The sequence below is a fragment of the Gekko japonicus genome, unplaced genomic scaffold (assembly GCF_001447785.1).
Source record: "Gekko japonicus isolate JY-2015 unplaced genomic scaffold, Gekko_japonicus_V1.1 scaffold77, whole genome shotgun sequence".
Lineage (NCBI taxonomy): Eukaryota > Metazoa > Chordata > Lepidosauria > Squamata > Gekkonidae > Gekko > Gekko japonicus.
Window position 1 is genome coordinate 1,084,319 of NW_015161405.1, and position 15,774 is coordinate 1,100,092.

General features: G+C 43.5%; 1 protein-coding gene across 1 annotated transcript in view; it reads left to right on the forward strand.

Annotated features, from left to right (window-relative positions):
* LOC107122955 (histone deacetylase 9-like) overlaps positions 1-15,774 on the forward strand; it is a 190,922-nt gene that overhangs the window by 16,363 nt on the left and 158,785 nt on the right. The window contains exons 4-5 of the mRNA XM_015426106.1: positions 3,218-3,338; positions 8,234-8,283. Of these exons, the coding sequence (XP_015281592.1) occupies positions 3,218-3,338; positions 8,234-8,283 (171 nt within the window). The remainder of the gene's footprint in view (positions 1-3,217; positions 3,339-8,233; positions 8,284-15,774) is intronic.

Sequence of the window (15,774 nt, forward strand, 5' to 3'; positions counted from 1 at the left end):
TCTCATAAGTGAGACAAAGAAGAGTTGGGGTTTTCTCTACCTTAAGGAGCCTCAAAGGGGCTTACAATTGCCTTCCCTTCCTTTCCCCACAACAGACACCCTGTGAATTAGTTGGGGCCGAGACAGCTCTGAAGAACTGTGACTGACCCAAGGTCACCCAGTTGGCTGCATGTAGAGGAGGTGGGAATCAAACCCAATTCTCCAGATTAGAATCTGCTGCTCTTAACAAGTACACCACACTGGCTCTGAGGGAAAATTTAATGCAAATGATCATGAAGACAAAACAGTAAATATTTATTGATATCACTATAGTAGGAAATTCTGTGACTCTGAGTTTCAAAGGGAAACATTTATGCCATGATATCAAAAACCTTTGCTGAATGTTACCAAACATGCAAAAAGAGATTTCATTGCTGATAGATAAGGGTGAAATATTTAAAGATCCAGTCCAGGGTTGGATATTAAAATGGTTCAGGAGCAAGTTGAGTAGCCCTTATGGGCTTCTTGGCTTAGACCCAGCTAGAAATGATGATCATGGGTGTAAGCTCACCCATTGTTTCCTCCTGCACTACTACCAGCTAGATGGAAGCCCTGCACAGGGGCCACTTGGCTCAGACCCAGCCAGCAATGGTGAAAATAATAGCTTAGGAGGAGGCAATGGATAAGGCTGCACCCATTCTGGCTAACTATGTCTGAAATGAGTGGTCCTGTAGTACTACTGGTTTCAATGGGGTCTGGCTTGACTTGTTCCTGGCCACCAGCAGCCCGCCCCCCTGACACTGGCCTACCAGAAATTTTCATAGCAAGTTATAGGACTAATTTGTCCATAGGATTGTCATGTCCTGCGCTCTAGCTGGCGGGGGATGGGAGGGAGCTTTCTGGGAGTGGGGGGAGGGTGACATCACTGCGCATAACATCCCCGATGTGATGATGCCACATGGAAGTGACCTCATCACACCGGGGATGTCGCGTGGCAATACTCCGGTATTTTGGGCAAAAATGTATGGTGACCATAGAGTTTTGCCCAAAATTCCACAGCGTTGCCGTGCAACATCCCTGGAGTGATGATATCACTTCCATGTGATATCATCACACTGGGCAGGGCTTTCCCCTGCTGACCAGCTGGCCAGTGGCGAGCAGAAGCCTACAAAATCAGGGAATCCCCCACTCCCACCTGGTGGCTGGCAATCCTATTTGTCCATGAGACAAAGTGTATTTCAGTCCTGCACAACTTGTGACTCACCACCTATCATTTATTTTAGGCTCCAGATTTCCTCCTTTTTTCAGGGTCAGGCAACAAAGCAGGAGATTATTTAGTCCTTGGATTTGCTATGCATAGTTGTTGAGCTGTGTTTGGCTTTAGTAGGGCTACTCTGGTCCATGTGGTCAAAAAGCTATACAGGTTAAAGCCTGTTCAACCTCCTATGTAGCAGGCATTGATCCACTCACAGAGTAGAATAAGTCAAGTCACTCATAATGGGATCTCTGACTGTGAATGTATGTACTAGACCAGGGGTTCATTTAGTTTAGCACTGCATACTTTGACCGGCACTGAGATCTAAGGTGTTACCCAATCCTGATAAAGATGCTGGGGACAGATCCTGGGACCTTCTGCATTCAGAGTAGGTACTCTGACAGTGAGCTGTAACTACTAAAAAATTGGCTGTATCATGGGCGGCCAGGCCACATTTATATCTTGCAGAATAAAAACGGAACCCACCTCTATGCTACCTATCTCCTTCCTGCTATATGACCTGTTCACAAAAGGTGTGATGCCACATTTTCCCAATTCAAGAACTTGTTGGGAGTTGAACACGGGGGGGGGGACTTATACCCCAAAGCAAGAACCCTGACCTTAGACTAACAAGCCAGGCCAACAAATCCCAGTTTACAGCCTCGTAATTTGTAGTGGACTGCCCTTCCTTGCATTCCATGCCCAACTATGCACTCATCACCAATTGCACACAATTGAGTCTCAGCAGTCACATCCACCTCATCTATCTGACCCTCCAACCTAAACATAGTAGCTTCCACATCTCATACTCCCAACTTGTGTGCAGCCTCAGCTTCTGCTCCAATTTTTGCCTTTCATCCTTTGTTGCTGATAAGTGCATGGACTCAGGGTGCACTGGTAGAATTCTGTCCCTATTGCAGTAGCCCCCATAGTGATTGGATATAAACCACTGCAAGAGTTTGACCCTGAAAGTGCCCTCCAGGATTATTTTCAAAGTCAAAAAGAATTTTGAGGAGTAGTTCATGCATGTAGCCAATCACATTAGTAACATCCTTGATTCAGGTAGTGTTTGTAGAATTGTCAAGCACCTTTTGAATTGTGCTGTCTAGGTTACCTGAACAGTCGAGCTGGTCCCATGGAGAACTTCTTAAAGCATACTAGTTATAGATTCTGCAACTTCTATAGGCAACTTATTTCAGCGCCCATTTTTTTTCTGACCTCAAGTTTAAATATCCATTCTAAAATTCCTTTCATGACCACTGAATTCAGACTCCCTTGGTTTTCTCTTTGGGGGCACTGTAGATTTGTTCTTCACAGAGAGCAAAATAATTTTTGTGAGGGAGGCACACAAATCGATACCATGGAATTTAATGGTAGCCCACTGTGGGATAAGTGGTCATGAGTTTAGCCCATTGGCTCCTCCAAGTGGCTCTCCCGTCAAACTGATTTTAGACCAGCCTAGTCTACTGTGCCAGCAAACAGTCTGCAGCTGACCTCTGGAGATGGAAACCTCACACTGTCCTGCTGTTGTCCGGACATAAATGCTGTGGAAAGTAACTTGCAGTTCATATCATAGCGCAGGTTGGGCATTTCTATGTCTGTTTACCAATATACAGGTCAACTGTTCTCATGGACAAGGAAATAAGAGTATTCTGAAGCCTTGTGATTGAAAAACTGTGCTGCTTTTGGTGTTCTTTTATCAATTTGAATTAAACAAACTAACAGAGGCGGCATTTATTTATGACATGTAAAGTACTGCTTTATTCAATCATATATGATTTACCTTGAAATCTAAGCATTTGTTAAAAACCATCCATGCTTTTCCTTTTTTCAAGCTAGCATTCAACACATCAGTGTCACATAGCTGTATTATGCAATTGCAGCCCATTATTAATCCTATTAAATGTTATTTTGGATTTGATTCTTCCCCCTCCTGTACATATTATCAGTGGAATATTGTAGACCTCTGCTGCTTTCTTTCAGCGGATCCGAGGTCGAAAAGCCAGTCTGGAGGAAATACAGCTGGTTCACTCTGAACATCATTCACTGCTGTATGGCACCAGCCCCCTGAACAGACAGAAGCTGGACCCCAGGAAAATCCTCGGTCTGTAAGGGCTCTATTCTACTGAGAACAGCACATTCCAACAATGTCATTAGTCATAGCTGGTGTCAGTTTAAGATACTTGGCAAGCAGTGTAAAAAAGAAAAACAAAAGTATTGCTTTTCCCCCAACTGCATTGCATTGTGGAAAGAGAATGTTGCAGTGGCAGCCAACATAGATTAGGAAAAGGGCCTTGCTGGAAATCAGCAATAGACATGTCTGCCTGTTTGCTGTAATATCATCTTGATATTAACCCTTGATGGAAGACTAAGCACAAATATTTATATCTGTGATTGCAATGAGTAGATGGGCATGTAGACTCTCAGGGTCATATTTGATTCATATCATGACTGAAACATTGCTGCTTATATGCTAGGATCCCTGCTTTAGGAGGGGAGATTTGCCAGACTGTCATTTGTGGTCTGCTGGTACCTATTTTAAAATGTATTTCATGGGCATGGAAATCAAATGACAAGGGGTACCAGAGCTTGATTTGCCTTTTTATTTTAGGCTTAGCACTCATGTTTGCACAAGGGACATTTCATATTTCCTGCAAGAAAAAAAATAACCCTGAAAGAAATTTGGACCACCACCTTCAATAGAGAGCTGGAAAAGAAAAGATCAGCTGTTCAAATGTAATTTGATTCATTTGGGAGAACTCAAGAAATGCACATATTCTTCATTAGGTCAATGTTACCTGAAAAATACAGCTTAAATAAAACATATGTGATACATAAATTTAATTCAACATGCTGTAATTTGAATTTGGATGAGTAAATATCTTTAAGAAAACTTCTTTTGTGAAATGAGCCTAACATTTTGAAAAACAATTTATTTCTTTACCCAACAGCAATTAAAATAAAGGTAAGAAATAGGTTGCTTCAACTCCATGATATATTAACTACCAATCTCTATCCAGGTTGCTTGAGTCAAATTTAAATATTCATTTATGCTGTAATTGCCTCATTTCTCCCTAGAGAAGCAGGTATTCCCAGTAACACGGCAAAGACCCTTTGTATTGCACACCCTCAAATTCCTAAAAGCATCTAACATAACCTCACATATCCCTCCCTGACTCTCTAGGCCTTTTAGAAAACTATATTAGTTTGGAAAGGAAACTAGTGTTGCCTCTTCCAGTGTACAGTTGTGACAGGTGCACATTTGTATTATGAGTTGCATCCTTAAAGCTATTTTTTGAATCCCGAATCACCAATAGATTTTGTTTTAAATATATGTTAATTACAAGGGTACCACATGCACTATTTGTTTGGCAAAATCACTGGATTTCAGCTATCAAGTTTTTTCTATACAGCTACAAGCAAGTAGATTATCTGTTGTCTTTCTTTTTAAAAAATGCTTATATTAGAAAATATTGGACCAGTTCCACCTGTTCCATTTGCCACTAAATTCAGCAGCCTGCATGAGCTACTCAGAAGGAGTTAAGCACTAGATGTCTGAGAGCCATGTGTGGACCTCCCATTGACTATGACAGTTGGGTGCACTGGAGTTTTCTTGGAATCATTCCCCTATCAGGGCAAAGGAAGGGAGCTGGAAGGTCCTCTTTTGTCTCTGTTAAGACCAGACTCATCTGTATCAACCCAGATCATTTCCTGCTGCAGTCTGCCCAGCATTGTTCAACAAGATTAGGAGCAAATAGGGGAATTAAAGACTCAGGGAAGAAGAAGGATGGTTGGGGTATGCGGGGGAGTGGGACAGGACAGGAAGCATAAAAACCTATGCCAAAGCTTTAGGTATTGGGGCTTTAAAGAGATTCTGGGTGAATCTGTGAAGGAAGAGAGATACTAGGAAAAACACGGAAGCAGGTTGCACAGGGGCAGAAACAGTGAATCTGTGAAGGAAGAGAGATACTAGGAAAAACAGGGAAGCAGGTTGCACAGGCTGGCTGCAGTCACACACACTAAATAATCCACTTTCAATCCACTTTCAATGCACTTTCCAACTGGATTTTGGCAGTTCACACAGTAAAAATCCATTTGGAAAGTGCTCTGAAAATGGATTGAAAGTGGGTTATTTAGTGTGTGTGACCACAACCAGAGAGTCAGCAAAATCAGAAGTAATATGGATAGGATCATTCAGCCCTGGGACCTAGTCTGGAAGCCGGGGCTCAGGCTGGGGAGACAGGCAGCCTTTAAGCAGATGGAAAGCTTCCAGTGAGCCCATTCATCTGCCCTTGGCTGGGGAGCAGGGAGAAGGAGAAAAGAGAATTTTGGCCTCAAACGAGGTTGGAGTGAATCAGGGAAGAAAGGACAGAGTGAAAAACCCGGGGACAAAAGCTTGGCAGAAAGTCAGAGAAATCTGAATCCTAGTTACTTCACTGGAGTACTTTTTTCTGGCAAGGTAACTAGGAGTCTGAGCTCTGTGACGGGACCTTTTGTATACTTATTGGTTTGAATAAAGCTGATTTAGTTCCAAACGGAGACTATGGAGGGGCAAGAATGGAGGCAGCAGGGCTCACATCCCCCAGAGAACCTGATGGGGGAGCTGCCTCCTGCCTGGGTGATATGGATGTGGAAAAGGATGGTTAATGTTCAGTACTGTCTACTGTACACATCTTTCTGAAAGATGTCTCAGGATTTTTTAAACCTCCTTTTTTGGGAAAACATGATTACTGGTAGACATCATAAGTGGCTTGAAGACTGTGACCTTTGAACAACATCCAATGGGAACTAACCACTGCAATTAAAGTTACCCATATCTGAATGTCTACAACAGGCATTAAAAACATTCCTAGGTGGTTTATAGTTTTATTAAGCAAAAGCCACCATTTGTCAAAGGGCAGAAAGTATTTACAATTTAATGGTATGTCTTAATTAAATGGAAACTGGTGGATTAAATAACAGCCCCTTGGTTTTCCCCATCACCCTGCCCTTACACACACCACAGATGCTTCCTAGATACTCCACTGGGAATCTAATGGAACGCTACAGACAGTAAAATAACATTTATATTGCACAAAGCTCTGCTATTTGGTTAAAGAAAACACTCAGATTTTATGTTGCATTAACAACAAAAGGGGGGAGTCAGGTGAAGGAGAAAGATATTTAACGCGACTTACTGAAAATGGTTTTTACAGGTGGTTAACAAACGATACATTAGCATCCTAATTTAGGAATGCAACAAGACAAAGGGGAAGGTAGTTAAATATGTGTTTATATCCTACTGAAGTTGATGGGATTTAACACAGTGGTTGTAGCTAAGCATTTTACTTAAGGACCTTCTCTCCTAAATGAAACGGTGCTGCTGCTACAAGTTCCTTTTAACTGTTACGCCACCTTTGAGAAGTGTGTCGTCTGATGCCTTATATTTCATTACATTACCATTCTAAACTGTATCACATATTATTCTTCCTGTAATGGAAGCTTTCATGATATGCAGACTAATATATTCAGGACAACTGAGAACAATTGCTTGCTTTCAGGGATTTTCCCCACCTCACTAAATCCCCCCCCCCCCCAAGGAATCAAATATTTCTAATTATGGCAAAGTTATGAATGCCAAAATATTTGTGTCATTTGGCTAAATGCTTCATTGTAAGCAGAACTGACACGCAAACAGTCCATGTAAAACGTGTGAATATATTACAGTTTCAAGGCACTTTTTCATTCTCATACCAGCCATCGTTGACCCTAAGGGATGATAATGAAAATCACTGTAGACCCTTAACCGCTCCTGATTTTTGTTACCTTGCAATTGCATATATGCTCATATACAAAACCTGGCAGTGAAACACCAAACCAAAAACTTTCAACAAAAGATTTGACAGAAGCTTCAGAAGGCCAGGGTGTAGCATGGATTCCACCTCTGAAATATGTAATTATGTTTTGCACTAGATTGGGTTTTTCTGGATTAAGGTGAATGGCCTACTGCCTTGCCAACTTCCTAGAAGTTAAAATTATTTTTTCTCGTGATTGATAAAAGGTTTTATAAACCCATTATACAGCACTAACTCCTGAGTCAGAACGGATAGTGGTCCTAGAAGATCTTAGATCATTTTGCCTTACACTTTAGCACTGATTACTTTAACTAAGGGCCTTGGGAATGTTTAGTTTGGAGAAGAGGAGATTGAGGGGGGACATGATTGCTCTCTTTAAATATTTGAAAGGACGCCATTTGGAGGAGGGCAAGGAGCTGTTCCAGTTGGCATCAGAGGATAAGATTCGAAGCAACGGGTTTAAATTAGATGCAGAAAGGTATCGGCTGGATATTAGGAAAAACGTTTTCACGGTCAGAGTGGTTCAAAGGTGGAATCAGATGCTAGGGAGGTGGTTAGCTCCCCTTCACTGGCAGCTTTCAAGAAGAGGCTGGATGAATATTTGTCAGAGATGCTTTAGGCTGGACCTGCATTGGGCAGGGGGTTGGACTAGATGGTCTGTATGACCCCTTCCAACTCTATAATTGTATAACTGAGAGCTGATCTTGCTTCTTTCACAAGTTTGTCACAGGGACTTGCAGCCATACTGTAGCTGCAAGTACTTAGAGGAAAAAAGCACAGATGGGCCCAGTTCTGATCAGGACAGCAGAGCAGGGGGAGGAAGGGCTCCTGCCTCACCACCATGCCATTTTCAGCAGCCAAAATGACTTGGGTGTGTGTGTGCGGGGCCAGATTTAAATACACCCGATTGGGAGGCTGCACATGCAAGCATTTAGAGGACTTGGGTAAGATCAATTGAAAAAGCTGGTTGGGTCCAACCACTTTCTTTTATCTATCATGTCTCTGGTCTAAAGCCTTCTATGGCTTTTGTGTATAATTCCAGAGTTTCTTCTACTTTTTGCTACTGGTGATGATTGAAGCACTTAAATAATTATTGAAAATGATTTGTTATTAAATTATCGAATAACCTTAATGTGTACTGTTTTCTCCTCTTTGTGATACACAGGAAGTGTGCCTCAAAAGCTCTTTTCACTGCTGCCCTGTGGAGGACTTGGGGTAAGTAGACTTTGCTTAAGTATAACAAGATGGCAGAAATAGCTTGCACTGTATTGGTCAATGGCTAAAATGCCAGCAGTTAAAAGAGGCTAATATTTAAACTACATTGTCCTTATCAAGATATCATACAGTTAGGAATAGATGAAGCCGCTTTACTCAGTCAACTCATGCAAAATTGCCAGCAGCTCTCTAAGGTTTTGAAACAAAGGGCCAAATGGGTCTGGGTTCTCTGACCTAACTCAGTTTCTCTTCAGCCATATAGCAGCTGAAGCAAATGGCTTTTAAAAAATAAAGGTGAACTCAAATGGACTCAGAACACTGCTGTGGGGGAGAGGAAAAGCTCCTGCCTCCCCCATCAGCTGCAAGCTCCACACACAGAGAATACTCCACAACTCTATTTGTTAATTAAATGTAGCCAATGTTAGTTCCCAAAGGAGCTTGCAGGAATAAAACAACAGGTCTACAAATGACATTAAAATTCAATACAAATGAGTTGGATCCAGGGCAGTGTTCCCTCTAAACTTTGTGCATGAGCAGCTGCTCATTAACACAGGAAGCCCCGCTGTTACCCCAAATGCTATGTGTCACCCAAAACAGGCTGTCTCTTGGTTTTGTTGCTGTCACCTGTTTTTGTTGGAGGAATTAGCAAGGAGACACAGACTGCAGACCCATGAGCAGTTTGCACTGATATAATTGTGGTACCTTTGAGGATTTAAAAAGCACAATCAGACAGCAACATCTGCCTTCCGTGCCCCAGTCATCGCCACCTGTTCTGCCCTGCTTTGGAAATGGAGTTATCAGACACCGGGCAAACTCTGGTGTTTATAGATATCAGCACTTTCACCTCACATTTCCAGATGTCTGAACTCTCCTGGTGTGAGCTTAACCTAGTTGGGAAGTCTGATCACTCCGTTCCATTTCTGTTCCTTTTTAAAAAGTCATTTAGTGATGTGCGCATAACCGCATCTTTGGGCACACCAGCAAGCTTACAGCTGTCCTCTGAGTTGAGAAGGGGGGGGGAGGGCAGGCTGGGAAACCTCCTTTGTCTTTTTTCATGCGGGTTCCTCTGCCTACAGCACACAGGGAGGGGAAGGGGTGAATTGAAAAGATGAGTTTTTTTTCAGAGGGGGAGGCAGCCTCCTCCAGCTGTCAAAATGGAGTGCTGCTTCAAATAAGCAGTTATGTGCATATGCACAAGGCAACTTTAAAAAAAAGAAGCCACCCAACCACCCACTCTGCGGTCGCCTCAGAGAAATAATTCGAATGGTCGACCACGGGGCAGGAGCACAGTGAGGCCACTTCAGGGCGTGCTGTCTGGTCACTCCCTCCCGGCTTTGCAATACACAAGGTGGGAAAGGGGTTAATTGAAAAGGTGAGTTTTTTTCAGAGGGGGAGGCAGTCTCCTCCAGCTGCCGAAATGGAGCGTGCTCTGAATAAGCAATTATGTGCATAAAAAGAAGCCACCCAACCACCCACTCTGTGATTGCCCCACAGCAATAATCTGAATAGTCGACCACAGGGCGAGCTCATAGTGAGAGCCCTTCAGGGTGTGCTGTTTGGTCACCCTTTCCCGCAACAATTTAAACCGCTGCAAATAGAGATGCTACGAGATCACACCAAGCCTCCAGTATGACTGCAGCCAGAGCTTCTGGGGGGGGGGGGTAATCTAGTGAGATCCTCCTACCGGCATTTATGGGGATCTTTCCCTTTTGGGGAACTCCCAGAAATAAACCAGGCAGTTACTAAACCAAGAAAAGGTTGTTTTATTGAAAGAGGAAAATGGTATCAAAAACAACACCCATACAGAACTAAAAGTATACAGTTAAACACACACACACTAACAGGAAATATAGGTGGGAACAGAAATAGAGGAGGGTTTGGGGGGAATTATAGTTACCAGTCCAGAAGATCAGAGGTCCGAGGAGAAAAGCAAGATGGCCAGCATCATGGGTGTGCAGTTTGGATCCAGGAAAACACACAGAGCAATGGGGCTGAGCATGTCCAGTTATAGGGCAAATTGTTACCTGAGGGCATGGTGATGCAATTGCCCCTTGAAACAAAGCATTGATGGGTTTAACTAAAAATCTGAATAGTGTTCCCAGGAATGGACAAAGGGAGATGTTTGGTAGGAGTTCCTGATGCAAAACAAAGTTTGAGTTGAAACTCTGATTGCTTCCTCTGGTGATTCAGAGTGCTAATGGTTTTCCAGTTAAACTAACCACATGTCAAAAACACTACTTGAAGACCCTTCTTTTGTGTTGGATGAGAAACCTGTCTGTGTTAGGGGCTGCTTTTGTGAGAGAAAAGTGGGCAGAGGGAAGATGATGTAAGGCTGATAGGATATCCAGATAGTGTTAGCTCTGGGGCGAGGCAGGTCTGTTCCAGCTTCTGCAAACATTTGGGATGGAGGGAGAGGCCATGGCAGGATCTAGGGTTGCCAAGTCTGGTTTGGAAAATACCTGGGGACTTTGGGGGTAGATCCAGGAGAGTGTGGGGTTTGGGCAGGGGAGAGGTCTCAGCATGGTACAATGCCATAGAGGCCACCCTTCAAAGCAGCCATTTTCTCCAGGGGAGCTGATCTCTGTCAGCTAGAGATCTGTTGTAAAAGTGGGAGATCTCCAAGCCACACCTGGAGGCTGGTAACCCTACCAGGATCAGACCAAGATTTTACACCTTTTAGAATCAATGCCTAGACATGTCTGTGAGGCCTGCCATCCTGGCATCCATCTTGTGTACTTTTTGAAAAAGCTGTCTGGCATATGAACTCCTGGGGAGCTATTAAATGACTTACCTGTCAGCAAAGAGAGAGGGTCTGCCTGCTTACACTGCTCAGCAGCAATCTGGAGCCACACAGGGTCTTGTGCTGCCCATTGCCCATTTTAAGATTACAGCAGTTATATTCTGCTCAGGATGTGAACTGCTCCGCTTAGTAGGGGCAAGAGTTAGAGGGAACATCCAGGCACTGTGGAAACCTGTCTAGTTTCCTGACCTCCTTTTAATGGTCCCATTTGTAAGCAAAGGCTGGGTGGAAGTTTCTCAATGGAGCTGAATCCAGGCACCATGGACGAGTTTATTAAAGGACATCTTCATGGTTTATAGACAGTGCTATGACTTAAAGAGCTGTCTGTGACATTGCAGTGCCAGCCTGCGTACAGTGAGAAAGTGGTGCAGAGTGGAGAACTGTGGGAGGAAAGAGCATCTGAATGTAAAAGAGGTTGAGGTGATAGTCTGATAGTGGAATTGCAAGGCTAGCAGCTGGTTGATCTTTTTTTCATGGGGACGTCCCTGCTATAATGGTGGCAGACTGTTTTATCGGCTCACCTTCTCCACTCAATGAATAAAGCCCACTGTTAGTGTTTCTCCTTCCACTGCTGTCCACATGTGTTCTTCCATACTATTTCCAGTAGGCTCTGGAGAAAAGGGATGAACCACCATCACCACCCTGCTGTTGACCAACTTGCTCTTTTCCCAGCTGTCTGCCATGGTGGTAGTGGTGGCTCTACTCTTTCTGCTCTACAGTCAGCTTGCTCTCCCCAGCAGTTGCCCAAGTGCTGAGCTGACAGTGCAGAGGGTGCAAAGCAGGGTGGGCACCACATTGCGGAGTGGTGCTTAGAAGAGTCATAAGCAGCATGTAAAAGATCCACTGTTAGGGTTCCCACTTGCAGGTACAAGCAGGCAATCTGCTGCCAATGCTCCTCATCCCCTGCATTGATTTAGTGGAGCAATGGGGGTGGTGGTTATGGAGGGGGACACCTTTCCCCTTTTTCAACACTTCCCTCCCCTTGCCCTGCCTCTCAAAGCTCCCTGGCTGCACTATAGGAGCGTGTCAGGCATACAAGGCAGTGAGTAAATATCACTACCTTACCTGTTCCTCCACAGCCACCCACTTCTTTTCTACCTATACTCATTGCACATTGTCAGTCCTATGTCCTATCTTATCTCATTTACTGAAAATGGCATCAGAAGGGCAAGTTCTCCCCCTTCCTGGCATAACATCTAGGAACACTTGCCTGTAACATAGTGTCCTCAGTTGATGATACAGTGATAGCAAATGGGCATGGTGAAGCTCACAATTGCTGTAGTGGTTGGGGTACCAGTCTAGGATCTGAGAGGTTTAAGTCCTCACTCTCCCATGAAGCCTGCTGTGTCACCTTGGGCCAGGTGCTCTCTCTTGGCCTAAAGTACCTCACAGTGTTATTGTGGGGATCAAATGGAGGAGGAGAGAATGCTGTATCCCATCTTGAGCTCCTTAGAAGAAGGGCAGGATAAAAATGTGCTAAATTAACAGATTGTTTAATGGTGTTACATCATATGATGAGTGCTCCTAGGACATTTTTTTATGATGAGGAGAAACTGCCATGGAAATGTCCTTCTCAGCACCAGCCCTATAGCGGGTATCATCACGTAGCTCTCACGTACATTGTAAGCCCTTTCATGCTGTAAAAAGCATAAAAGAGAACATATTTTAACAGCATTTATCACACTGTTGATGCGACATGAATATTAAGTAATAGAACAGCGGGAAGAATACCAGATTATCCACAAAAGCTACATATCAGATCCACATTGTCTAACATACCGGGCATATTTAATCCAAGGAAATTCTGAAATAACTTCATAGCCTTGTTGGTCTTTTTGTTGTTGTTGTTGTTAAGCTGATAGGCATAAATATATAAATAAAAGAGGAGGAAGAGCCAACTTTTATGATAATATCATCAGCTTCCAGCTTCAAAGCTTCTGCGGCTTTTGAGTTGTCATTTATAACTTGGAACTGAACCTGGCCAGAATTCCCTGGATACACTTACCAAAATTGATAACAGACTGCCTCTTTTATGGCTCAGAGGAGGCAACACCAATCACATCACTATTGGCAGTCAATATGATTTTTGACATGCTGTAAAAAAAGCATAAAAGGTCTTATGGCATTTGTTTGGATGAGGAATGGGCTCTCAAGCTGTGCTGGGGTAAAGTTTGGGTTTGGAGCTTGGTACCCCAGAGACTGCCCTGCAGACAAAAGAGAATTCCACATTTATCTTATAAACTGAGGTAGCTGCCCAGAGCTGCATTGCTAAAAAAATAAAGGAAGGAAAATAAGAGGAGAGGGAAAGGTCATTGTACAGTGCCAGACCTTTCATTTTAATGAAGCCGTGCGGTGGGACAGCCAGCACACACCTTGTAGGAATCCAGTTTTGTACTAGAGAAGTGTTCAGTTAGGGTTAACTGCAGAAGTCACAGTGTGCAGAACTCACTGTAGTAAGTTTAGCCAACGTAATTACTTCTGGCCAATCAGAATGATTTGAGGTGTGCTATGAATGTGCCGCTTTAAAAATGGTGTTAATGGAAAATATATCAAACCTACCGATTGAGGTCAAATTCTATTAATCTAGGAATGACTAGGCAACATGTTATGAGGAGCCAGAGTGCTGTGGCTAATTTGCATGGTTTATTTGCATGTAATTAACATTAGCTGCTTATGATAGCCATGAACATGGCAGGTGCCACAGCAGATGTCTCTGTTTTGAAAATGTTCTTCTATCATTCTTTCCCTCAGAGTGTGAAAACAAAACCTAGCCTTTGAGAAAGGCTTGAGAAATCTTAGAAATAATAATAACCTTAGGAAATTAAAATGGTATGAATAATAGTCTTCCTCAATCCTAGAAGTACAATTACAATGCTTGCCATCTCTTTGTGATTTACAGCTGCTTTTTCTGAAACTGTAAAGGCTACAAATGTTATACATATTTTAAATGAAAACTGTGGTCCAGACAGAGGCACAGAGGTGGATAGGGAGAGAAACTACATGTGTGGTTGCATAATGATCAGGAGCTAGATGGTGGTTGACTTCTCCAGGCTTCATTCTAAGCTCCTACAACCTGCTTGCAAGGCCAGTACAGCTGGTTTTAGCAAGTTTGGCTAATGTTGACCCTCCATCCCCCTCAAACAGGCACCATGAATTCAATTTGAGTTGTGCCAATAAAATCTTTAGTCTCTACCTACATAGCAGGCAAGGGTCCCCGGGGTAGTTCTCTGCACTTCCTTTCCCTGGCCTCCTTGAGTTCCTTCCTTACGTGCACTCATGTAAGTTCCTTCCTTGAGTTCCTTCCTTACGTGCACTCATGCCTTTCCTGAGCCTGGGCACATGAGTTGCTCCCACCTTTCACTGCCCAAATCCTTGTCACAACTGCCCTTAAAATCTTCTCTTAGCTTTGGCCATCCAAGTGGAATGCCCTCCCCTAACTTCATAGCTCCAGCCCCCAACAGCCAGGCTCTTCCCAGCTGGTGCCCTTCTGGCCAGACTTGCATAATGGGTCTATTGTCCCCAGCTAGGTTTCACCACGGGACCCTTAAAGGCACCCTGCCTCTATCCAACACCACAGTGCCCATTCCTGAATTAGGACGAGGGACAGGTGGGAAGTGTCCTACAACTTAATAAGCTTAGGCATCAGGTAAGTCCTTTGTGACTGCCTGGCAGAAAATGACCCCCTGACTGTACATAGGATTTTCAAAATATCCATCCACCATTGATTCTCTGATTTCAGTCTAGGGGGTGCTGATGAGGTCTCCTTGAAAGTTGGAATTTTTCCTAGATGAGGCATCATGGAATGTGACAGAAGCCTACTTGGATCAGGGTGCTTTTCACACCATGATCATTTAGTGTTGGTTTTGCATGGCTTTTTCACTATCTTCTGGATGCTGAATGATCACTGTGGTTCTATGCACTTAATACAGATCAATATTCCTATAACCATGTACAATGCATATCCTCACAGCAAAGCAAAAGGTGGGAGGCACTTATTAGCCTTTCTTGGATGTGTCACCAGAAAGCCAAACAGGGATGCCTGCCTGCCTGCTCTCCTTGCCTGCCTCCCTTCCCTTTCTCCATGCATTTTGCAAATGTAGTAAAGACTCAGGAAAGCTGCCAGAAATCCTTGCTTCCCTCACCCCTTTTCTTCAGATGTGGAAAGGGAACCTTCCAGTCCATTTCAGGCAGCTTGATCTAGCACAGTTTGCTTCTATAACATTCTGATCCATTTTAGTGCAGATTCTCCAAGGCCTTTATTTGTTCTTCAGATACTGTCAGACACAGTATTTCATTGTTACTTACCTGCAGAGGCATCTCATTTCCCCCATCACTTGAATTTCCTCTTTCATTGTTCTGAAAGCCCCCATCATATATGCCCTTTGCCTGATACGTTCTTTCCTTCCCACCCACCAGCCAGCTTAGCTTTATTGCCCACCATCTTAAGATGTACTTATTATTTACTTCCTTCATTTATACCATGCCTTTCTTCCCAATGGGGACCCAAAGCAATGTACATCATTCTCCTCTACTCCATTTCATCCTCACAACAACCTTGTAAGGTAAATTAGGTTGAGAATGTGTAACTGGCCCAAGGTCACCTACTGAGCTTCTATGTCAGAGTCATAATTCAAACCTGCTTTTCCTGGATCCTGGTCCCAAACTCTAACAACTGCACTACACTTGCTTTT